Source organism: Onychomys torridus, chromosome 1 (assembly GCF_903995425.1).
Source record: "Onychomys torridus chromosome 1, mOncTor1.1, whole genome shotgun sequence".
Taxonomy (NCBI): domain Eukaryota; kingdom Metazoa; phylum Chordata; class Mammalia; order Rodentia; family Cricetidae; genus Onychomys; species Onychomys torridus.
In genome coordinates, this window is record NC_050443.1 from 122,326,171 (window position 1) to 122,346,704 (window position 20,534).

General features: G+C 51.1%; 1 protein-coding gene across 1 annotated transcript in view; it reads right to left on the bottom strand.

The window, feature by feature from the left end:
* The window catches only part of Ano1 (anoctamin 1), an 81,875-nt gene that overhangs the window by 26,570 nt on the left and 34,771 nt on the right, over positions 1 to 20,534 (bottom strand). The window contains 6 exon segments of the mRNA XM_036177959.1: positions 1,971 to 2,045; positions 2,952 to 3,029; positions 14,220 to 14,239; positions 14,322 to 14,482; positions 18,110 to 18,244; positions 19,511 to 19,575. Of these exon segments, the coding sequence (XP_036033852.1) occupies positions 1,971 to 2,045; positions 2,952 to 3,029; positions 14,220 to 14,239; positions 14,322 to 14,482; positions 18,110 to 18,244; positions 19,511 to 19,575 (534 nt within the window).

Genomic DNA, 20,534 nt, shown 5'->3' on the forward strand with positions numbered 1-20,534 from the left:
ATGGATACCGCCCCCTGAGCTGTGCCAGGGAGTGAGGGCTTTCCTCGGAACACCCCTCAGGCCTGCCAAGAGGCCCCTCCCAGCCATAAGGACGTCTCTTGTGCCAGCATGCAGAGGTTGGGACAGCTCTGGGTCTGTGGTGACTCAGCAGAGACAACCCTCCACCCTCCTCCAAGGGCGCCACAAGCCACGTGCCCTGCACCTCTGGCTAGCCATGCACACTAATGTTTTCAGGACCAGCACATGTGGGATATCAACATCTGTGGCCTGAATGGAACTCTGGGGTCAGGGACAAAGCTGCATCTCCATTAGCCCGTGAGCCGGACCGTGGCGGGATTCTCCTCTGGGCAAGGACAGCCAGCTGGTTTCTTACCCATGCCTGTCTACCCTGGCTCCACTCACCTACCTCTGCTAGATTATTATGTATTCCTTATTGAGCCTTTCTGCAGAAGAAAGGGTTCCGACGAATCAGATACATTGTGGGAGGGTCTTCCGAGGAAGCCCCCTTCACAGACAAGCAGCCTCTGCTGTCCATCTTGTGCCCTACTTACAGATTTCCCTTTTTCTTACTGTAGAAGTGACGTTGGAGGTAGAGAAGCTAAGCTGCAACCAGGATGAGTGAGCAGAACGAAGTCCAGAGAAGCCAGTGCCTCTGGGCACACTCGGCCCTAGGCCGCCCACCCTTTTCCTAACCTTCTCTGGTCCTTTTGCTAGGAGCAGCTGGCCTGTGTGGGGCTGCTGTGGTCTCTTAGTTCCTGAGCATTGCCCTTCACTGACTGAGGGCTGGGGTGTCATCCTCTGGGTGTGTCTCACCACCAGAGGGAACATGTCACCCTCAAAATGAGGTTGAGAGTATGTCTTGAGTCCCAGGTACTTGAGAGGCCAAGGTTCAGAAGCTCAGGGACAGCTTGGGCAGCAAGACCTGATCAAATAAACCCAAGAAAAGGACCCCGGCTTCTCCAGGGAAAGCAAAGCAGACTGGGGACCCCCACTGTGGAGGCTGCCTCTTTCGGATCCTCTAAGACAATTGAGGTTCCCCAGCGGTGTGCAACAGTATATGGTGTTGGGGTGGGTAAAGCTGAGGGGGCACCCTGCCCAGGAAACCCATCTTGGCTCAAGGCTGTCTGTCCATCTCATATGGAATTAGGGGCTTCTGGGGCAGATGAAGAAACAGGCTCCCGGCTTTGCCCCTCCTGGATGGCATTCCAAAGAACAACCTTTGGGCCTGTTTCCTCCCCAGCAGCTGAGTGGGGTTGGGCCTGGCTAGCTGTGAAGACTGAACAGGTCATTCAGTGAATGACCCAGGGAAGGCCCGGGTCAGGTGGTTGATGGGATTCTGGGACTGAAAGGCTAGGTGGCTGCCAGGATCCCATCAAAATCTCCTAGGCTAGAAAAGGTGACTACAAGTGGCCGGGTGGCCACATGAAGATTGAGAAAGGTACAGGTGCTTAGAGACAGAGGCCTGGTGACATCAATGGGCATGGGAATTCCCTGAGAGCCATGGGACATTTACCGGGTCATTTGAGTCTGCTCAGAGCCACTTGCCCTGTTCTTCCTCTTTAATTTTTTTCCCCTAGATTTTGTTTTGAGACACAGCCTCACTATGTAGCCCAGGCTGGCCTTGAACTTGTAGCAATGCTCCTGTTTCAGCCTCTTGAGTGTTGGTATTACAAGAGTGCCTGAGCATCTGGTGAACTTCCTTTCCTGGCTTCTCTAAGGTTTGTCAGTTTGGTTTAGGGGTACAGAGTAGATCCCAGTGTGAGCCACCCCACACTTTGTGAAAGTTGTATGTCATCAGAGTCAGATCACATACTGGAGGACCACCATAAATCCATCCCATCCCATCTTAGGGATGAAAGAAGGGGTTCCCCCCCACATTCCCTCTCTATTCTAGGAGTCAGGGCCACTTTGTCCCAAGATGAGTGCAGGGCACCTCTAATTCCCAGCCCCTCCAACCTTCTAGAACTTACCATGAAGATGATGGAGACAAGGTTGGTGAAATACGCTGGGAAGCGGTCCCTCCAGGTCAGCTTCACCTTGTCTGTCTGCAACAAGAAACCATCTGGTCACTTACTGGGAACTACCCCATTGGGTGGACAGGAGGATGCTCAAAATCTCAGAGAAACCTCTAGAAGGTGCTGAGCAAACATGACAGTCCAGTGAAAGGGGAAACATACTGGGCCTAGTCCCCCTTGATAGGGTCACGAAATGACAGAGAAGGGAATGGCCTTGGGGGCTAGGCCTCCTCTGTGCATGGGTGTGGCATTGCTCACTGCTCCCTAAGAACTGCACGGCCTGAGAGGGAGCTGCCCACATCCGAGCCTCTATTCTTTCTCCGGTCCAGGGCTACAGGCCCTAAGCTGTTGGGCCATTTGCCACCCAGACCATAATAGCTATTTCTGCTTCTGCTGAACAGGCACTTGCTGTAACAAGTGGCTAGCTGCATGGCAGCCCTCAGAGCACTGTAAGACCATGTTGACCTGGGGCCACACAGCTCACAGAGGCTCTCTGGGGCCCTGAGCTGGCTGGCCTGGAGGGGCCTTGTGGGGGCAATTGGTCACTAGACTGGGAAGTTTCAAACGTGTTGGGGAGGGGCTTTCAAAGACAAAAACACACACTGGAGCCCAGCATGCTGGCACGGACGTCACACAGAGGTCACTCATCCCAACAGTGTCTGCATGCACACTCATAAGAAAACAGGAAGCAGTCGTGGACACCCGTGACAAGCACGTCTCCAGAGCCCCACACGAAGCTGCATCTACTCCCTGTGGATCCCTGACAGCCATGCAGGGACATTGCAACACACGGCAGGCTGCAGGTGGGAGGTGGGGAAGGAACATAGACGGGCATGTTCCAAGAACACACCACAGAGGTGGCCAGGGACAGACACAGTGGCCAAGAAGGCCCGCAAATGGTGTCAAGGCTCAAGTTGCCCCCAAACAGAGAAGTACCAATTTCACCCCTGCCATGGCTGTCCTAACCCTCTGCTTCCATTTGTTGGTCGGTTCTTCTGGACCATCCCGGCGCTTCTGAGGGTGGGTGGGGAAAGAGAACACTGATGGCGGGGCTGGGTGGGGTACTGCTGCTCTTGGATGGGGATGTGGGTCTAGGCAAGGGCTCACTTTCCCTGTGAGCACCATCTGCCGAGGCCGACCAGAGCTCTGGGCATTTGGAACAAGTTAACACACAACAGAGACTCAATTCAAAGTCAGGGCAAGGGGAACTAGAAGTTTCTAGAATAAAGAGCCCAGCCTATAGTCCCCATAACTCCCTCGGCACCATATCATGGTTTAGGGCACAGGAAACATGGATCTGTCCCCACCACCATCCTGGGACAACAGGAAGGAGGACACACCCAGAAGTACAGGCTGGCATGCTGATCGGTAAAGGGTCTGTTTTAATAAACTAATTTCATGGGGTTGGCTGGGGCCGTAGCTCAGTTGGTAGACTGGATCCCTGGCTCCACATAAACACGCCTTTAATCCTAGCACTTGGGAAGCAGAGGCAGGCAGATCTCTGTGAGTTCGAGGACAGCCAGAGCTATATAGAGAAATCTTATCTTGAAAAACAAAACAAAACAAAAAAACCTAAACAAAAAATACAAAAAAACATGATGTGGTGTCACATGCCTGTAATTCCAGCACTCTGGAGATGGAGGCAAGAGGATTAGAAATTCAAGGTCATCCTTAGTTACATAGCTAGATGGAAGCCAGCCTGGGCTACATAGACCTTGTCCTTTTTTTTTGTTTTGTTTTGGGGTTTTTTGTTTGTTTGTTTGTTTTTCAAGATAGGATTTCTCTGTGTAGATTTGCACCTTTTCTGGAACTCACTCTGTAGACCAGGCTGGCCTCAAACTCCCAGAGATCTGCCTGGCTCTGCCTGCTGAGTGCTGGGATTAAAGGCCACCACTGCCCGGCCATAGACCTTGTCTTAAAAACAAAACCATGGGCTAGCAAGAAGGCTCAGCCAGTAAAAGTGCTTATGGCCAAGCCTGATGGCCTGATTTCCATGTCTCAGGACCCACACTATGGAAGGAGAGGACAGACTCCTTGAAGTTGTCTTCTGATCTCCACACATGTGCTGTGTAATGCACACACAAATAAACGTAATATATATATAAAAAAGAACAAAACCCCATGAAATGGCTTGGGGATTTAGCTCAGTGGTAGAGCACTTGCCTAGCAAGCACAAGGCCCTGGGCTCGATCCTCAGCTCCAAAAAAAAAAACAAAAACAAAAAACAAAAAACAAAAAACAAACAAAAACAAACAAACAAGCAAACAAACAAAAAACCATGAAGTAATTTTGCTCCATAATTTGGGGAAATCAATGCAAAGCTGCCACTAGGAGCCACAGGAGATAGGAGAGAGAATGTGGCCATATGAAGCCCATAGGCTTAGGGCCACCATCCTCCTGGAAGCCTGTAAAAATCAAACAAACAAAAGCAAGCAAACAAATAAAAACAACCCTCCTAGCATCTCTGTGGCTCTCTCATGATCCAGGAGCTGGGGCTGAAACTGAGCCCGAGTGAGGCAGCTGCTTTCTCTGAAGTGATGGGTGTGGTGTGGCATGTGTTGGTTGCAAGCCTCTGCTGCTTTATGAATGAGTGAGACACTTCTCTGTGTTCATTCCAAGCTAAGATGTGTGACCAGAGAGCCACTGTCCTATGGTTCTGGGAGGCTCTCCACCCAGGCTTGGATCTGGGGAGGGGCTCTGCAGACAGGATGGAGGCTGGTAGGGTCTCACTTGGGAGCCACCAGGGTGTTCACAGGCAGAACTGCTCAGCTGATCTGGTAATTCAGACAAATGGCTTCTAGCTGGTGCGTCCAACCCCTGGCACTCGGGAGGCAGAGGCAGGGGGATTAGGAGTTTAAGGTCATCCTTGTCTGTACAGTGAGTTTGAAGCCAGCCTGGGCTAGTGAGCTCAAAGGGGGTGAACAGGCATGGTGACTCATGTGTGTCGTTCCAGTCTGTGTAAGGACGAGGTTAGAGACTCCTTTAGGACAACCTGGGCTTCCGTGGAAGTTCTTGTTCCAAATAAAGAAAACAAAAGACACAAAACCTGGGAACTGGAAGGATGGCTCAGTGGTTGAGAGCACTTTCTGCTCTCACAGAGGACCTGGGTTCAGTTGCCAGCACCCACATGACATCTGTAACTCACAGCCATCTGTAACTCCAGTTTCAGGGGAGAGTCTGATGCCTATTCTGCTCCAAGGGCTCACACATGTACATAGAACACATAAACTCACACAACACATAGCACATACATACAAATCAATCAATCAATTCAAAAGAAACCCAAACCAAGTGGGCAAATGGGGTGAAGAGAATTCTCAAAAGGAGGCATGCAAGGGAGCAGCAGCAGGTTTATGGAAGGGCTCAGCCTTGCTCTCACCAAGGGGACCAAAAATCACAACCACAGTAACTCAAACAAAAGATAAATAAACCCAGAACAAAATCCTCCCCTATCACAGTCAGAACAAATGCTACCAAAAAAAAAAAAAAAAAAAAAAAAAAAAAGGACAAACGCTAAAATGCTAGTCAGGTCACAAAGAAAGGGGTGGGAGAGGAGTACACAGTCACAGCCGCTGTTCAAAGCAGCACAAGAGATCGCAGAAGCCTAGGATGGGGCCACCATCAGCTATCCTGCTTCTGGGTGCCCATCCAAGGGCAGCACCAACAGTCCCGAGGGTCGATGTCTGCCTCCATGCCAAGGGCAGTGCTGTTCAGGGCAGCTAAGAGGCAAAGCAGGCATGAGTGGATGATGGGTGGGTACATGCTTGGTACATGCTCTAGGACATACTACCCATTATGTCCTAGTCAGACCTAAGGGGGTAAAACTGTCATTTTTAGTCACAGGGTGGGATCAAGAGACCACGATGAGAAGTTCAAGCACAGGAAGGCTAAGAAGAGGGCGCTGTCACCAGAAGGCCAGGAGCAGAGGAGGGCTAGAGAGTATGTGTAGAGCCTGCAGAGTCAGGAACAGGACTGATGTTCCATGACAAGTGAGTGGGTGACTGATTACAGTCAACATTCTTGTATCATTTGAATCTGATATCCGGAAGTCAGGACTGTGGATGCACTCAGCACAGAGACGTGATGGCTGAGAGGCTAGGCAACCTCAGTGTTCTGAGCTGAGGAGACATCTAAGTCAACACACCCAAACACCCTTCAGGACCCTAGGAGGGATCTGTAAAACCCTTCCCTGCCCATGGGGAGGTAACGGGAGATGAGAGCTTTACTTAGAGAGTCCATGGAAGGAGTCAGGCCCCGGAAGAAAGATGCCTCTGCCCTGGGACATGGCACCATGGTAGAGGCCAGGGCTAGGCACATCTCCACCTGCCTCTGAACTCCCTGTTCCTTATAGAGTTTATGCCATGCATGGCCTTTATCTCCCTTACAGCACACCCAGATCTCAGGCAGTCTGAGATGGCTGGGCTCCTCCCCACCACCTCCAGTCTCCACACCCAGCTCCCGGGCCTGCTAGCTGCAGTCAGTGACAGGCAGTAGAGTGGCACACGACTGTGGGGGTAGGGTGACCTCATGTCCATCAACATCAGAAACAGAAGGAGTGGTTCCATAAGAAAGAGAAACCAGGACACTGAGGCTTGGGAGGAGCCACGCCGTGTCCAAGGGCAATCTCAGAAGAGACTTCTGAATTGATTCTAGCTCACTATATATTCTAGTTACTATACCCGAATAATGCTGACAGACCCTAGATTTCCTTAAGGAAAAACCAAGCATAGTCGTATTTTATATGTCCACGTATTTGAGCTTTTCTTTTTCTTTCTTTTTTAGACAGGGTCTCTATGCAGCTCTAGTTGTCCTGGAACTCACTTATGTAGACCAGGCTGTCCTTGAACTCAGAGTTCCTGCTGCCTTTGCCTCCCCAGTGCTGTGGGATTAAAGGTGTGCACCATGTACCACACTGAGCACATCTTTCTTGCAGGAAGAAACAGAGAGGTTAAGTAATTTGCCTAAGGTCACAGTGCTCAGCAGCTGCCTCTGGAACACCATTTGCTTGTCTGAAGGGAGGTGTGAGGACCTAACCTGCTGGGATCCAGGCTGACTAGGACTCAACAACCCTCAACTGTGCTGAGAAATAAACGCTTAATACAAAAATCGGAATTGCCTGTTTCTTATGAGCCAGAGGCCAGCGCTGGCACTAGGAGGCTGGAGCTGGACATTCTGTGCTTGGCCACAGGCCCATGGCGCACACCAGCCGGGCTCTGGGCACTGTGCTGAGATGGAGCAAAGGGTGAGACTATGCTTAGATGAGGCTGCAGGAAGGGATCAAGAAGGCTGAGACAGGCAGGATCAGACCTCAGCGCTGGGCATCAGGTCAATGGAGAAAAAGGTCTCTCCGTGTGGGCTGAGCGAGGGCCAGAAGGAAACCGACCACTCACTTCTCAGGGTACTCCTGTGGTCCATTCTCCCACAGTGAATCCTGATAGATTCTGTCCGTAGTGCTGACATCACATATCACATATCACACACACCATCATATAACAGTTGAGGCACACAGCATCTTCCCACATGGACCCCCATCTACCTAATCCCCAGGGCCACTGAAGATGGGTTAACACACCCCACTTTATAGACACAAACTGAGGCATAGGTGCACCCAGCCCTTCTCGATAAATGGGGAGACCTGTACACTGATCTTGTGGTGTCAACATGGCTCGTGGAGGGGAAGGCTTCTCCATCCACATAGAGGTGAGCCATGGAGTCTAAAATAGCAAGATCATCACCCTGACTTGGAGTGCACAGGCTGGGACAGCACAGGACAGACAATGAGGGGGACCCAGGCCAGGGCCGGAACAGCACCAAGTCCTGCTTCCTTAAGCATTTGTTTTGGCTACAGTGTGTTACACAATTGTCTTTCCTTGGAGGATCCTACACTGGATGTAAGCGAGTCTCTGGACCTGCCTGGATCAGATCTGGGCATGAGCTCAGCACGTGAGTGGCCTCTACCAGCCTCAGTCTCCCAGGCTGGAGAAGGGCTGGTGTGCTTCCTGTGGAGCTCTGTGGGTTCTGAGCCATCCGCATATGGGGCCTGCTCTCACCTTCCAGGCACTAGGAAGGACACTGCCTGTATCAATCAGCACAACAGAGGTCAGGGACTGAAATGTTGTCATTGTTCTGTGTGGTCCCAAACATGGAAACATCTAGAATGTTTATGGCAAATCTTTACTTAAGTTCTTGGGATTAGAACTCAGGTCCTCAAGTTCGTACAAGTGCTCTTGCTGACCCTGCCACCTCCTTATTCCCAGCTTTTTTTTTTTTTTAATTTTTTAAATACGGTGGAGTGCCATCCTGTGATGGCATGTGTTGTATTTCATCATTCGTGCATTAGTTCCCTGATGGGCTTCTGTTCATGGGACATTTGTGCAAATCCTAAATTCCCATGTTGAGATTCTCCTCCCCAAAGTCCCCAAAGTGATGGTGTGGGAATTGGGGCCACCGGGACCCTTGAGGGTAGGATTAGCACCCTTATTGAGGGGTTCCTTATTGTGTGAGGACACAATGAGAAAGGGGCATCTATGCACCAGGACCTAGCATCCCCACAGGACCTGGATCTAAAATGTCCAGCCTTCAGGCCATGCAAGGAAATGGTGTGTGCTCCCTAGAGTGTCCCCTATGGTACTGTTATTCTCAGCAGGGGAGATACTTGCCCAGTTAGGGCTCAGAGCTGGGTTCTCAGGGAGTTGAAGATTCTGGGGACTCCCCATGCTGAACCTCCAGTGCAGACAATGGAAACCCTGCATTTTTACATGGGTCACTGGGACCCTACCTACTCAATAAAAAATTCAGCTCATGACCCACCACTGGCCTTTTGATCTCAGCAGACAGTCACAGTATAACTCTTCAAATGTCCCCTTCCAGCTTGAGGTGATGGGGTCCAGTGTGGGACAACATCATCAAATCTCAGGCTCAAATCTGATATGTCATTCAGCATTCCCTCCAGCCCCTGCCACTGGGCAGAAATTGCCATCCTTTGTTCTGTGCGAATCTGACAGACGATTAAGACCCGTGATTATTCTATAATGTCAGAAAATTGATGGCGGCAAACAGCTAAATGGGCTCAAAGTTGCTCAACGTGACATTTCATTCCAAGCTTTAAGATGTCAGACATTGCAGGCAGGAGCCGTCGGAAGCCGGCATTGCTGAGCCCACGCTACTGAGGCAGAGATTGAAAAGCAGTTTTAAAGATGAAAACAGCAGTTCTGGGGGACACTGAGCCCCACTCCTTTCTGCAGCCAGCGGGAACAGCCCCGCTGCAGGCCTGCCTTTGTGTGAAGCTAGGAACAGCTGGAATGCAGGAAAAGGCCTCAATGGAGGGAGGGACTTGGGGAGAACTAATCCTTCAGAGGGTAATGAACGGGTAATTGATGAGGGATTTGAGATCTCCTAACGGCCCTTGACAGCTTGCTGTGCAAAGGGCCTGGGATGGGTTTTCCTACGATTTCCACTACCTCCCGCAGCTCTCTTCTGCAGACCCCTTCTTGCTTCTTTCCTTTCGACATAAGCTCCCTTTATCTGAAGGAAGGCCTCACTGAAGGGGGTTGGCTTTTCTCTCTCTTTTTTCTTTCTCTCAAGTGGGTGGGTGTGGAGTGAGCCAGTCCTTGCTTCTCTATTTGATGGACAGGCACACAATGGAAGACATGCTGGTGAGATCCCAGCTTGAGGAGAATGGACGCTCCTGCCTGTTCTTCCTCAGGCCTGGCAGCGCTTTGAAGGTGCAGAGTAACAGGGTCTCAGAGAGGAGGCTGACAAACTCTCGCCATCCTGGCTGGAGCAAAGAAATCCTGAAGAGACTCGTGTGCCCCCCCCCCCCTTTGGCCATCAGGCTGTTCAAACAATGGACTCCAAGGCATTGGAATTTTCCCAGGAGTCTCATGCTGGGGAAGGGAAAGGCTGAAGCCTGGTGCCAGCCAGAGGGGGAGCTTGTCTCCCAGAGAGATTTCACAGAGTTCTAAGAACTTGTCAGACCACTTGCAGGAGAGACTGGAGCTGACAGTGATGGGTCAGTGACGGGCAGGACCACACCTTGACCAGGACTGCTGAGGAATGCACACCTCCTGCCCTGTTTAAGCCTGAACCTCATGTCCAGACCCTGAGGACAGACTTGGGAGTCTCTGGACCTCTTTGTCCCTCTTCCCGATGTGGCCGCACTGAATGACGCGCCTGTCTGCTTTTCACTGTTACTGAGCTGTTTAATTGACTTGTTGAGGATGGTGGCTGGGCCTGGCTGGTTAGGGATACCTGGGCCCAGGCTCTGAACCTGACAGTTCTGGGAAAAGTAGATGTTCAATGAAGAGTGGTTCACTGGCTGCCCCACCACACACATGCATTTAATGAGAAGAATACATGCTGGGCAACTCCTGCCTGTGTGTCCTCATTACCAGCTTAGGGCACACATCTGCTTTCCCAGGTGAGCACCTTGCAGGGGCTAGGAGGGCATTTAAATGTCCAGTTACAAACAGAGCTCTTACTTGGACCTTAGAGATAGATAAGCAGACAGGCAGGTAGTGGTGTTGTCATCAATCTCTTAGCCTGTGTGATCTCCAGCAAATCATTTAACCTTTTTGTGCTTCAGAATCCTCATTAGAGATTACACACACACACACACACACACACACACACACACACACACACACGCTCTTCCTACTGTCACACAGTTCTTAGGGGGCAGCTGGGATGAAACCAGGTATGCCACCAGGCCAGTGAGCTAAATTGGCCCAAAGTGACTAATCTGGCACTGTGCTCTATGTGTGTGCTGGGGATGCGGGGGTGTGGTGGGGGTGGGTGTCACTGCAGGGCTGTCCCAGGCGAGCAGTAAGGGGGCAGGAATGAGGGGCAGTATCAGAGAGATGGTGTCAGAGAGACAGACGGCGGCCAAAAGATGCAGAGTCTGTATGGCCATGACGGCACACACCCCTGATCCTAACACACAGGAAGCAGAGGCAAAAGGATTAGGAGTTCAAGGTCATCATTGGCTATACAGCAGGTCTGAGGCCAATATGAAATCCTGTATTTAAAAAAAAAAATCAAAAGAAAGGAGAGAAAAGAAGAAAGACACCAGGCCCTGCCTTCTCTGGAACATGACACAGAGTGGGCGCCACAGGTCTTGCACGGGAAAAATGAATGGCTCTGTATACACTGGAGAGTCCATGATAGTGGGTGTGTCACAGGCTACTTGTGACAGGACTTCATTCACTGTGGGAGAATATTTCCACCTTCAAGGTAAGGCCATGTGGGTGGAACTTGGGTGGGGACCCTTCAAGAACCTTTAGGGCTGGGGCACAGCTCAGTGGACAGCCCTTATGAAGCTGGCTGTAAGAGGCACCAGCTCCAGCCCTAGCCCACTCACCAAAAACACAAACAAACGAAATTCAGTGTCTGTCCAGGGAGGCTGTGGTTTACACCTTTGGGCTACAGCCAAGCTGCTGTCTCCCAAGATCTCAGGAAGGATTAGGCTCAAATGAAGTGTGGGGTCACACAAACACCTCCTCCCCAGGGGAGGCGTCTCTCCAGCTAAAGAAGCCCTCCCCCACTAGGGGCTGCCGCTTGAACTTTGAGGCGGGGCTGAGGTTCCAGATGTTCCCCTTCCATGTTCCTTCCTAGAATTCTCCAGGAAGGGACTTCATTGTCAACACACAGCCAGCCACAAGGCAGCTCCTCCCAAGATGGGCAGCAATGCACCCTGTGAATGTGACACCTAGCCACTGTCTTCCATTGCAGTTGAGTCCCTCCTGACCAATCCCTGCAGAACTTTCTCTGCCATTTATGGCCTCCGACTCAAGTGTAAGACAGGAAAACATCTATGACACGGTGACCCAGAGTGCTGGCTTCTGAGTCCTCCTAACAAGAACATGACGTTCTTTAGAGCAGGTCCCTGCTGGCCTCTCAAAGATCCCCTGACATGCTCCCACTCATTTCCTGCAGCAGCAGGCTCTTTCAGTGTCCTGCACCTCACCCCCAGGGCCTTTGCACATACTGTTTCCCTGGAATCCTGGTTGTTAAGACTTAGGAGCATTGAACACATCTGGGCTTGCTTCCTGTGGTTTCTGAGATGATGAATAATTGGCAGCACCCCTTAAACACTGACTGATAAGCCTTTTAAGAGACTCTGGCAGCCCCAGAGCCCCAGTGGTCATCCTGTCAATGCCCCCAAAGTCCTGAGGTTGCAGGCGCGCGCGCGCACACACACACACACACACACACACACACACACACACACACACAGAGTCAGTCACATCCATTTTTTTTTTATTTTTTAAACAGAGATTCTGGGGATTTGAACTCAGATCCTCATGCTTGCATGCTTGCATAGCAAGAACTCTTACCTAATGATCCATTTCCCAAGCTCCACTCTGGGCACTCATAGGCATTTTCTTTAATTCCCCACAATACTCCAATGTGTTCAGTAGCAGCAACCATCTACAGACGGCTGGCTCTTTGTGGAACATGGGCTGAGACGATGCCCATGGCCTGCCTCCTCTCATCATAGGTAGGCCTGCCTTCCAGACAGATGGGGAGCTGAGCTTGGAGCCTGGAGTCAGAGTGAAGTCCCTAGGGCTGTAAACACACTGTGCCACTCAGTGGCTGAAGCGGTGGCGCTGAGTAACCTGCCCCCGACTCTGACTCTTACCCGAGGCATGTCTCAGCACTGCTGCGTGCACACCTGCCTCCCAACCATGTAGGTCAGTCCAACCCTGGGCTGCTGCTGCAGGGCATTAGCACCAAGGGAAAACCCTCAGACTGGGACCTGCCAGCAGAGGGGAGGGTGGGCTGTCTGCGATTCAGAGGGACAGGAGGCTCCGCTACACTTTTAACAGCTTTTCCCTGTTAGTACGGTGTTTGTCTGATCATCACAGGCCAAGGCCGCACAGACAGGGAAGGGACCCAGAATCACCACAGGCCATCAGCCTCTTGCTCTTTGATGACTTCTCACATTCCCACTGGGCACAGCCAAGAGAGTCCGAGGTTGTCCTGACCCTTGTTCCTGCTCTGCAGCCAGTCAGCCAGGTGAGACTGAGGGGTAAAGTGGGGTCTTCCAGACTCAAGTGCCAGCTCCAGAGCCTTCTACCTCTTCCAGGCAGCCCTCTTGTGTTACCTTCCTCAGGTCACCCAACCCTTCATTCCTCATGTCATTCATTTCCTAGCAGCCAGGAGCCCTAGAGGTGCATAGTCAGAATCTGCAGCCAGGATGGAAATCAGAACTGCCCCTGTGTGAATCCTGCATCCCCTGTTAGCAAGTCTGTGGAAAGTCCTGCTTACAAAGAAGGGACCTGTCTCATTTGCTGTCAAAATCATCTATGGAGGGCTGGGGAGCTGGCTCTGGGGGAAAGATTTTGCTGTAAAGCATAAGGACCCGAATTCAATCCCTACAACCTATGTAAAAGCTGGGTGCTGTGGCATGCACTTGTAATCCATAGTGCTGAGGAGGTAGGGATAAGACGATCCCTGGAGTTCCCTGGACAGCTCATCCAGCATTACTTGGTGAGTTCCAGGTCAGGAAGAGATACTGTCTCCAAAAACACAAAGTGGGCCTAGTAAGATGGCTCAGTGGGCAAAGACACTTGCCACCAAACCTGACAATCCAAGTGACCCTTGGGACCCACATGGGGAAGGAGAGAACCAACTCCTGAATATTATTCTTTGACACACATGCCGAGACTCACGGGCAATCCTCTACATGCTTACAAAATAAATAAATAATAGATAAAAATGCAATAAAAGCTTTAAAGACAGTGGACAGCTCCTGATGATCAATATGTGAGGTTGACCTCTGGCCTCCACATACATGCACTTGCACACACACACACATACACACACACACATCATCATCATCATCATCATCATCATCATCATCATCATCACCATCATATCATTATCATCTGTAGACACACAACAGCCACAATTCCCAGCCTAGCTTGTCTCCAAAGCTGGAGTCTTGGGCCCCAGACTGTGGCAGCTGAGATTAGAGTCTCTAAGGGGAACAGCCTGTTGTCTCTGCCTCTGATCAGGCTCAGGCTTGAGGAATGAAGATTTTATTTGGCCATTGCTGCTCAAACAACTCATGACCCTCTGGGTGACAATCCACGTGCAGGGTTTCTCAGAGCCTGGGCTATACTGACACCTTTCGGCCAGGTTAGAAGAACTATCCTAGACATAGTGCAGACCTGTGGTCATGAGGCACACTATGGGACCCACCTTCACACTCAGCATACAGACTGTGGACCATCACACTCAGTGTCAGAAGAGAGTGTTCCTGTCCCTGCCATGTGGGTGGTCTAAATGGAAGGATCCACTTACCCCAGAGGGCCATAAACACAGAGAAGAAGACCGTGGCAGGGTTGTCAAAGAGGTGACTGGCACGGGCCGTGGCACAGGCTGAGCTCATCTTCCAGTAGCTGCAGGTCTTGTCACACAGGGGACACATGGTGATATTGTGTCTCTGGTCACACATCTCCATGCTACAAGACAGAGGTGGCCTCAGGTTCCCAAGTGGCCTCAAACCCTCAAGTTCCAGTCTCCTTTCCAGAGGCCATGGAGGGTAGTCCTGGTAGTCACAGTCAAGGCCTGTTGGCTGGCTGTAGCCACTCTGTCTCTACTCCCTGCCACAAACTTCACAGGCATATGGCCCCTGCCTAACCATGAGTTTCAGGGCCTCAGGCTCCTTTCAAGTCCCTGATGCTGTCCAACTTAAGCTTTCATGGTTTTGGGGAAGGGCCCTGGATCTTCACCTTTAATAGAACCCTGATGTAGCCTGTTCTAAAAACACCCGCCCATGTCCATATTCTTCTTGAGGTGGAAAGAGGCATCGGAGTGTCCCGTCTGGGGTGAGCCTTGGATGGTAACACCTGAGGTCAACACTCCTGACACCTTTACAGCCCACGATCCCCAGCCAGCCTTCCTCCTGTCCCCAGGACCTATCAAAGCTGTACTACATGCATGGAGACCAGTTCTTTGTGCTTGGAAGCCCAAGGGACAGATGGAGTGAACTGCGGCCAGGAGGCCCTCACTGTGGCCAGACCCATTCTGGGTGACTCTCTGGTAGCACTGGGCATCATGCCATGACCCTTACAGGGCATGCGGAGGCAGCTGAAAAGGTGGATAAAGGGTGCCCAGGACTCCTCTCTGTGGGTGGGTAGGCTCAAAAGAGCACACCCCAAGCTTCCAGGTCCCCAGGCACCCCAAGGGGCTCACTCAAGAAACAGGGGGAGCTTCAGGGACAGCAGGGCCTGGTCAATGGCACACACAGGCTCGACTAGGTTCTGAGGCAATGCGAGAAGCTTTGAGCCCAGAGTGCCTGGCCCTCCCCTACTCATGCTAACATACCCTAAAATTTACAAGTTATCACCAGAAGAGGAGGAGCCTTATCACTAGTCTGTGTGGTGTTCCCTGACCTGGGGGTTGTCACACTACAATCCCACCTTCATAGGCAGAAGCAGGAGTTCAGAAAAGAAAACTCAATTCCTTAGGGCCTCACAGCAAGGTGGGACTTAAACCCCAGTCTCTGAATGAGAGCCCTGTGTTTGGAATGGCTCCCCGGGTCACAGTCCCCCGCTGAGGTCAGGCTTCTAAGCTGTATTCTTTACAGTCCTGAGCTCTGTGACCATGGTCAAGACCTCTAGCTTCAGGCGCAACATTTCTGGAAAATGAGGAGAGGGACAGAAATACTGCCCTCTAGCCACAGCTGTCCTGAACTCTCTCCTTCGAACTTGGACCTGACCCTCATCTATTAATAGATGCACAGGCTGGAGAACTCATTCCCCAGGGGTCAGATGGCTATCAGGGAGAAAGCTGAAGTGGGTATTTTTGCTTTTTTTTTTTTCTCTCTTCAGATTTCTGGATCCACATGAACTTGTATATATACGTGTGCTGGCTCTCAGGGACCTTCCTCTGTGCCCAAGGCAGAGGACAGCCACTCCATTGTCTTCGTATGCATCAAGGATGCTTGCTGGTCACTCACCACAGATGCAAAGATGAGGACAGGCTAACAGTAACCAGGACAGTGGTTCTGGAGTACCTGGGAGAGGTGATATACACACACATATGTAGGAGAGGGGCGGGCACCCAGGAGAGAGGAGCCGTGTGCTCCGGAGCCCAAGGCTCTGAAGTCTCAGCTCTGGCATGTGTTACCATGCAGTCTTGGGAAGGGTGCTGAGTCCTGCTGCCTCAGTTTCCCAGTCTACCTAGGTGAGCTGAGTATAAGGGACACAATGCTGTTGGATTGCTAGGACGGTGAGGCCAGAGGACTAGCATGTATACGGCCCTTTCAAGGGTGCACCTCAGTCCCAATGTGGCCACTGCTATAGCCATCCTCCTGGGGCCTTAAATTAGCACAATGTCACCAGATGTCCAGGAACTGGTCCTTCAGGGCCCATCTCCTCTCACTGAGATAGATGAACAGGCAAGACGCCAGTTGTGACTGGTCTGGTCTGAGCTACCTCTCCCCAGGAACTGGTGGGTGGAAGGCCATTCCTGTTATATCAGTATGCATCTTAGGGTCATGCTGTCTATTTGGCCCAAGACTGGGGGAGGCTAGAGGGCCCAAGGAGTAGCCTCAGGCACAGGGTGTGCCAAGGCGCAGTTCTACCCGCCTGCCTGCCTATGAGTCTTATGGCTTGTCTGAATGGTGTTGTACCCCGCTGCCCCACCTCCATCCCCGCACGCCAGCCTCAGGTTCCAATACAAATGCCAGCAGCCAGACAAAAGCCCTTTTTCTGGGGGCCTTAAACTCAGCCAAAATCAAGAAATCCAGGCTGAAGTTTCAGTACTCAGAGAGGAGAGGTAGTACAGAGTCACTGGCCACCACTTCCCTGAGACCTCAGCCTGGCCTGATGGACTCCAGGGGGGACTTACGTGCCTCTGGTAGCCGTGCAAGATCAACTGGGGCAGAGGCCAGGGCCAGACAGGCCTGGGCATTGGCTTTGTCTGCGCCGCTAGATGATTACTGTTTGCCTTTCTGACCATGTGACTTAAGGAGACTGAGCTGCCAGAGTGAAAAACCTTGGTGCCCTCTCTTGGGAGTCCACACCCTGAGCCGGCAGAGCCCCTTCTTCTCAGGGACATCACAGGGGACATCCCTATTCTACTTCCAGCTTCTCACGAGCTTTGAGCTCCAGCAGCTGACAACCAGCCATTTTTGTCCACCCCCTCAGTGAATTCCATCATGCATTGCATTATCCTAGCATTATAAAACCAGATATTATCTATGTATTATTATTGTATTGTATTATCATGAAGACACAGGGACAGGCTTTCTCCAGTTTGAGACTGAGGGAACTTGGGAGGTATTTGGGGGAAAGGAATAGCAGTTGCCTTAGCCACATATTAAAACATCTTGCTGGGCAGTGGTGGCGCATGCCTTTAATCCCAGCACTTGGGAGGCAAAGCCAGGCAGATCTCTGTGAGTTTGAGGCCAGCCTGGTCTACAGAGTGAGATCCAGGGAAGGCACAAAGCTACACAGAGAAACCTGTCTCAGAAAAAAAAAAAAGATTGATTAGGGGGTTGGGGATTTAGCTCAGTGGTAGAGTGCTTGCCTAGCAAGCACAAGGTCCGGGGTTCGATCCTCAGCTCAAAAAACAAAACAAAACAAAACAAACAAACAAAAAACAACATCTTAGAAGGGGCTGGAGAGATGGGTCAGTGGTTAAGAGTACTGGCTGATCTTCCAGGGGACCTGGGTTAGAGTCCCAGTTATCCAGTTCATAACCATCTTTAATTCCAGCTCCAGGAGGCTTTGTTGCCCCCTCCTGGCCTCTGTGGGTACTGCACACTCATGGAACACACATACATTCAGACAATACACTCATACACATACAATTAAAATAAAACATCATAGAGGCAAAATTGGCCAGATATGGTCTTTCTGTCTGAGAAGACCCCACCTCCTCCCCCACTGACAGACACAGGGTTCTTTTTACTGATCAGAAGCAGTGATGATGCTCCAGTCCACAGACCCATGGCAGAGGCACAGTACCGAGAAGGTCCTGCAGCTGGTCATGGGGGTGGGAGCTCAGATCTTCTGTGCGGTCTCAGAACATGGATGGCCCTCAGCATCATGTCTCCCATAGAACACAGGGTTGGTGCCTACCTGGGGATGTTTTCGTCCATAGTGGCACATCCGTAGAGGAAGACAATGACACCCACAATAGAGGCAGGGATGAGCATCTGGGTGTAGGCACCCAGCCAGGCAAAGTACAGGCCAACCTTTTCACCAAAGTATTTCCTATGACAAGAAACAAAGGGATGCAACCACACTCTAGACCACGGAGACATATCATGTCTCCCTGGCAACGAACAACTCCAACTGGACCACTGCATCTCCTACCTGAGAGTTGGAAAGGGAGGCTCTAGGACACCTCATCAGGTTTGGGGTGCTCTCCTTCCTTTGTATATGCTCCTACTTACTGCGAATGCTCTCTATCACTAAACTAGCCCTAGTATATATTCTCTCTGTCTCTCTGTCTCTCTGTCTCTCTGTCTCTCTCTCTCTCTTGTAGCCCAGGCTGGCCTCTAGCTCAATATGCAGTTGAGGATGACCTTGAACTTGTGATTCTCCTTTTTTCATCTTCCAAGTCCTGGGATGACAGGTGTGCATTGCCATGTCCGGCTTACTCTGTGCTGAGGATTGGATCTAGGTCTACAGGCATGCTAGGCAAGCACTCTTCCAGCTGGGCTGAATCTCCAGCCTCGCCCGTCTTTCAGAGGCTGGGTTTTTCTCTTTGGCTCAGGCTGGCTTTGATCTCACTATACAGCCCACGTTGACCTTAAAATCCTGATCTTCCTGCCTCAGCCTCCCAAATATTGGGATTACGTGTGTGTGTCACCAGGTTTGACTCTGCCTCTCCTCTGTGCCCTGGGGAAGGGTGCACTTCCATTTGTGAAGCCTTCACTGGTGGTCCAGGTGTGGCCCCATGGCCATGGGTTCCACCCCAAACCCTATTCAGTATAAGTAACAAATGAAACTTAGTCAGAGGCATCAAGTAAACTAAGCACCCCACGCCAAGAGTCTGCCAGCCCTCCTGGGCTGACATGTATTATCACCATTCACATCTCATCTACAAGCTCCCACAGGACTTGAAGCCCCGCTGGCTGCCCATCCTGCCAGCCTCCCAGGCTGTCCCACGGGTTCCCTCAGACCTGGTTACAAATTCTCACACATTGAGGCAGATACTTCTTCCCTTCCACACCCCAAAGCAGGGGATCTCAGCAGATGTCCTGCTGGCCACACTGAGGAGGATTCAAGGGGAGGCAGTGGGAGTGGCCAAATGCCGGTTGTCCAGTAGACATGACTAGGCCGCATCACCAACCCCGCCTGAGCTGTCTGGCTTCCCGGGGACCCAATGGCCCATTCAGCCTTCAAGGACAAACAGGTTCCCAGGTGGCTGGATATCTGGAGCAGTTGACATGCCCAGGGACTTTACCATCCAGACACGGCCTTGGGTCTTGCTTCACACAGACACCACCTAAGAGGCCAGGTGCCCCCACTCACCTGACCAGGTCAATGGGCTGGTATTTGTAGAAGACCCCATAGCTTGCCCACTCCTCATACAGGAGCTGGAGAGAGGAAAGAATGGGGAAAGAAGTTGGTGGAGGGTCACACACTGACGCTACTCCCTGGAGGAACTTCAGGGTTTCAGTCATCCTTTCTATCATTCATTCATTCATTCATTCATTCATTCACTCAACAAATACTTAAGAGAATGCCAGGGAGGGAACTGGCATTTTGGATTCAGGTGGGAAAGATGCTTCTAGAAGGTTATGGAATCTCAGCTTTTCATGACTGGATTGGGAATTCATCTATGACATTTGACATCAAGAGGTCACTAGGGTCAGATACCAAATAGTTTATTATCTAAACCATCAGTGTTCAAGCAGAGACACAAACAGCAAACCTGAAAAAAAAATCTCCTGGCATACAGAGATAGCACAGGTTCACCTCCCGAGGCAGGCTCCTGATTAGCAACTGTCACGAAACAAAAGAGACCAGGGCCAGCCAGATGGCTCAGCAGTAAAGGCGCTTGCTGCCAAGCTTGGCAACCTGAATTTGATCCCCAGAACCCACATGGTAGAAGAGTACTTATTCCTATAAGTTGTCTTCTGATCTCAACACATGTATACACACACACACACACACACACACACACACACACACACACACTCACACACACATGATATGGGGGTGTGTGAGAACCACTGGTTAGAACAACCCCAAGTGTGCAAACAAGTCACACATTACTGACTTTCATTCACACTCAGCTCCTTTGTCACATTCTCCAGCTGCACAGTGATTTATGATGGACAGAGTGGCCCAAACCCCAGAACAGCTGTCTGTGAGAAGGGAGGTCGGCTGCCTCTTTGCTTATCTCAGAGTTCTTCCCTAGGCTAACTCCCTCCCAAGTGTAAAGTCTAAGGTTACAGCAGGAGATGAAGGAGTCCTCTAAAGCATCCATGACCTCTTTTCCCAGTCCCAGGAGCTGACACAGCCCTGCATATCTGAGCATCTTGCTCTGGAT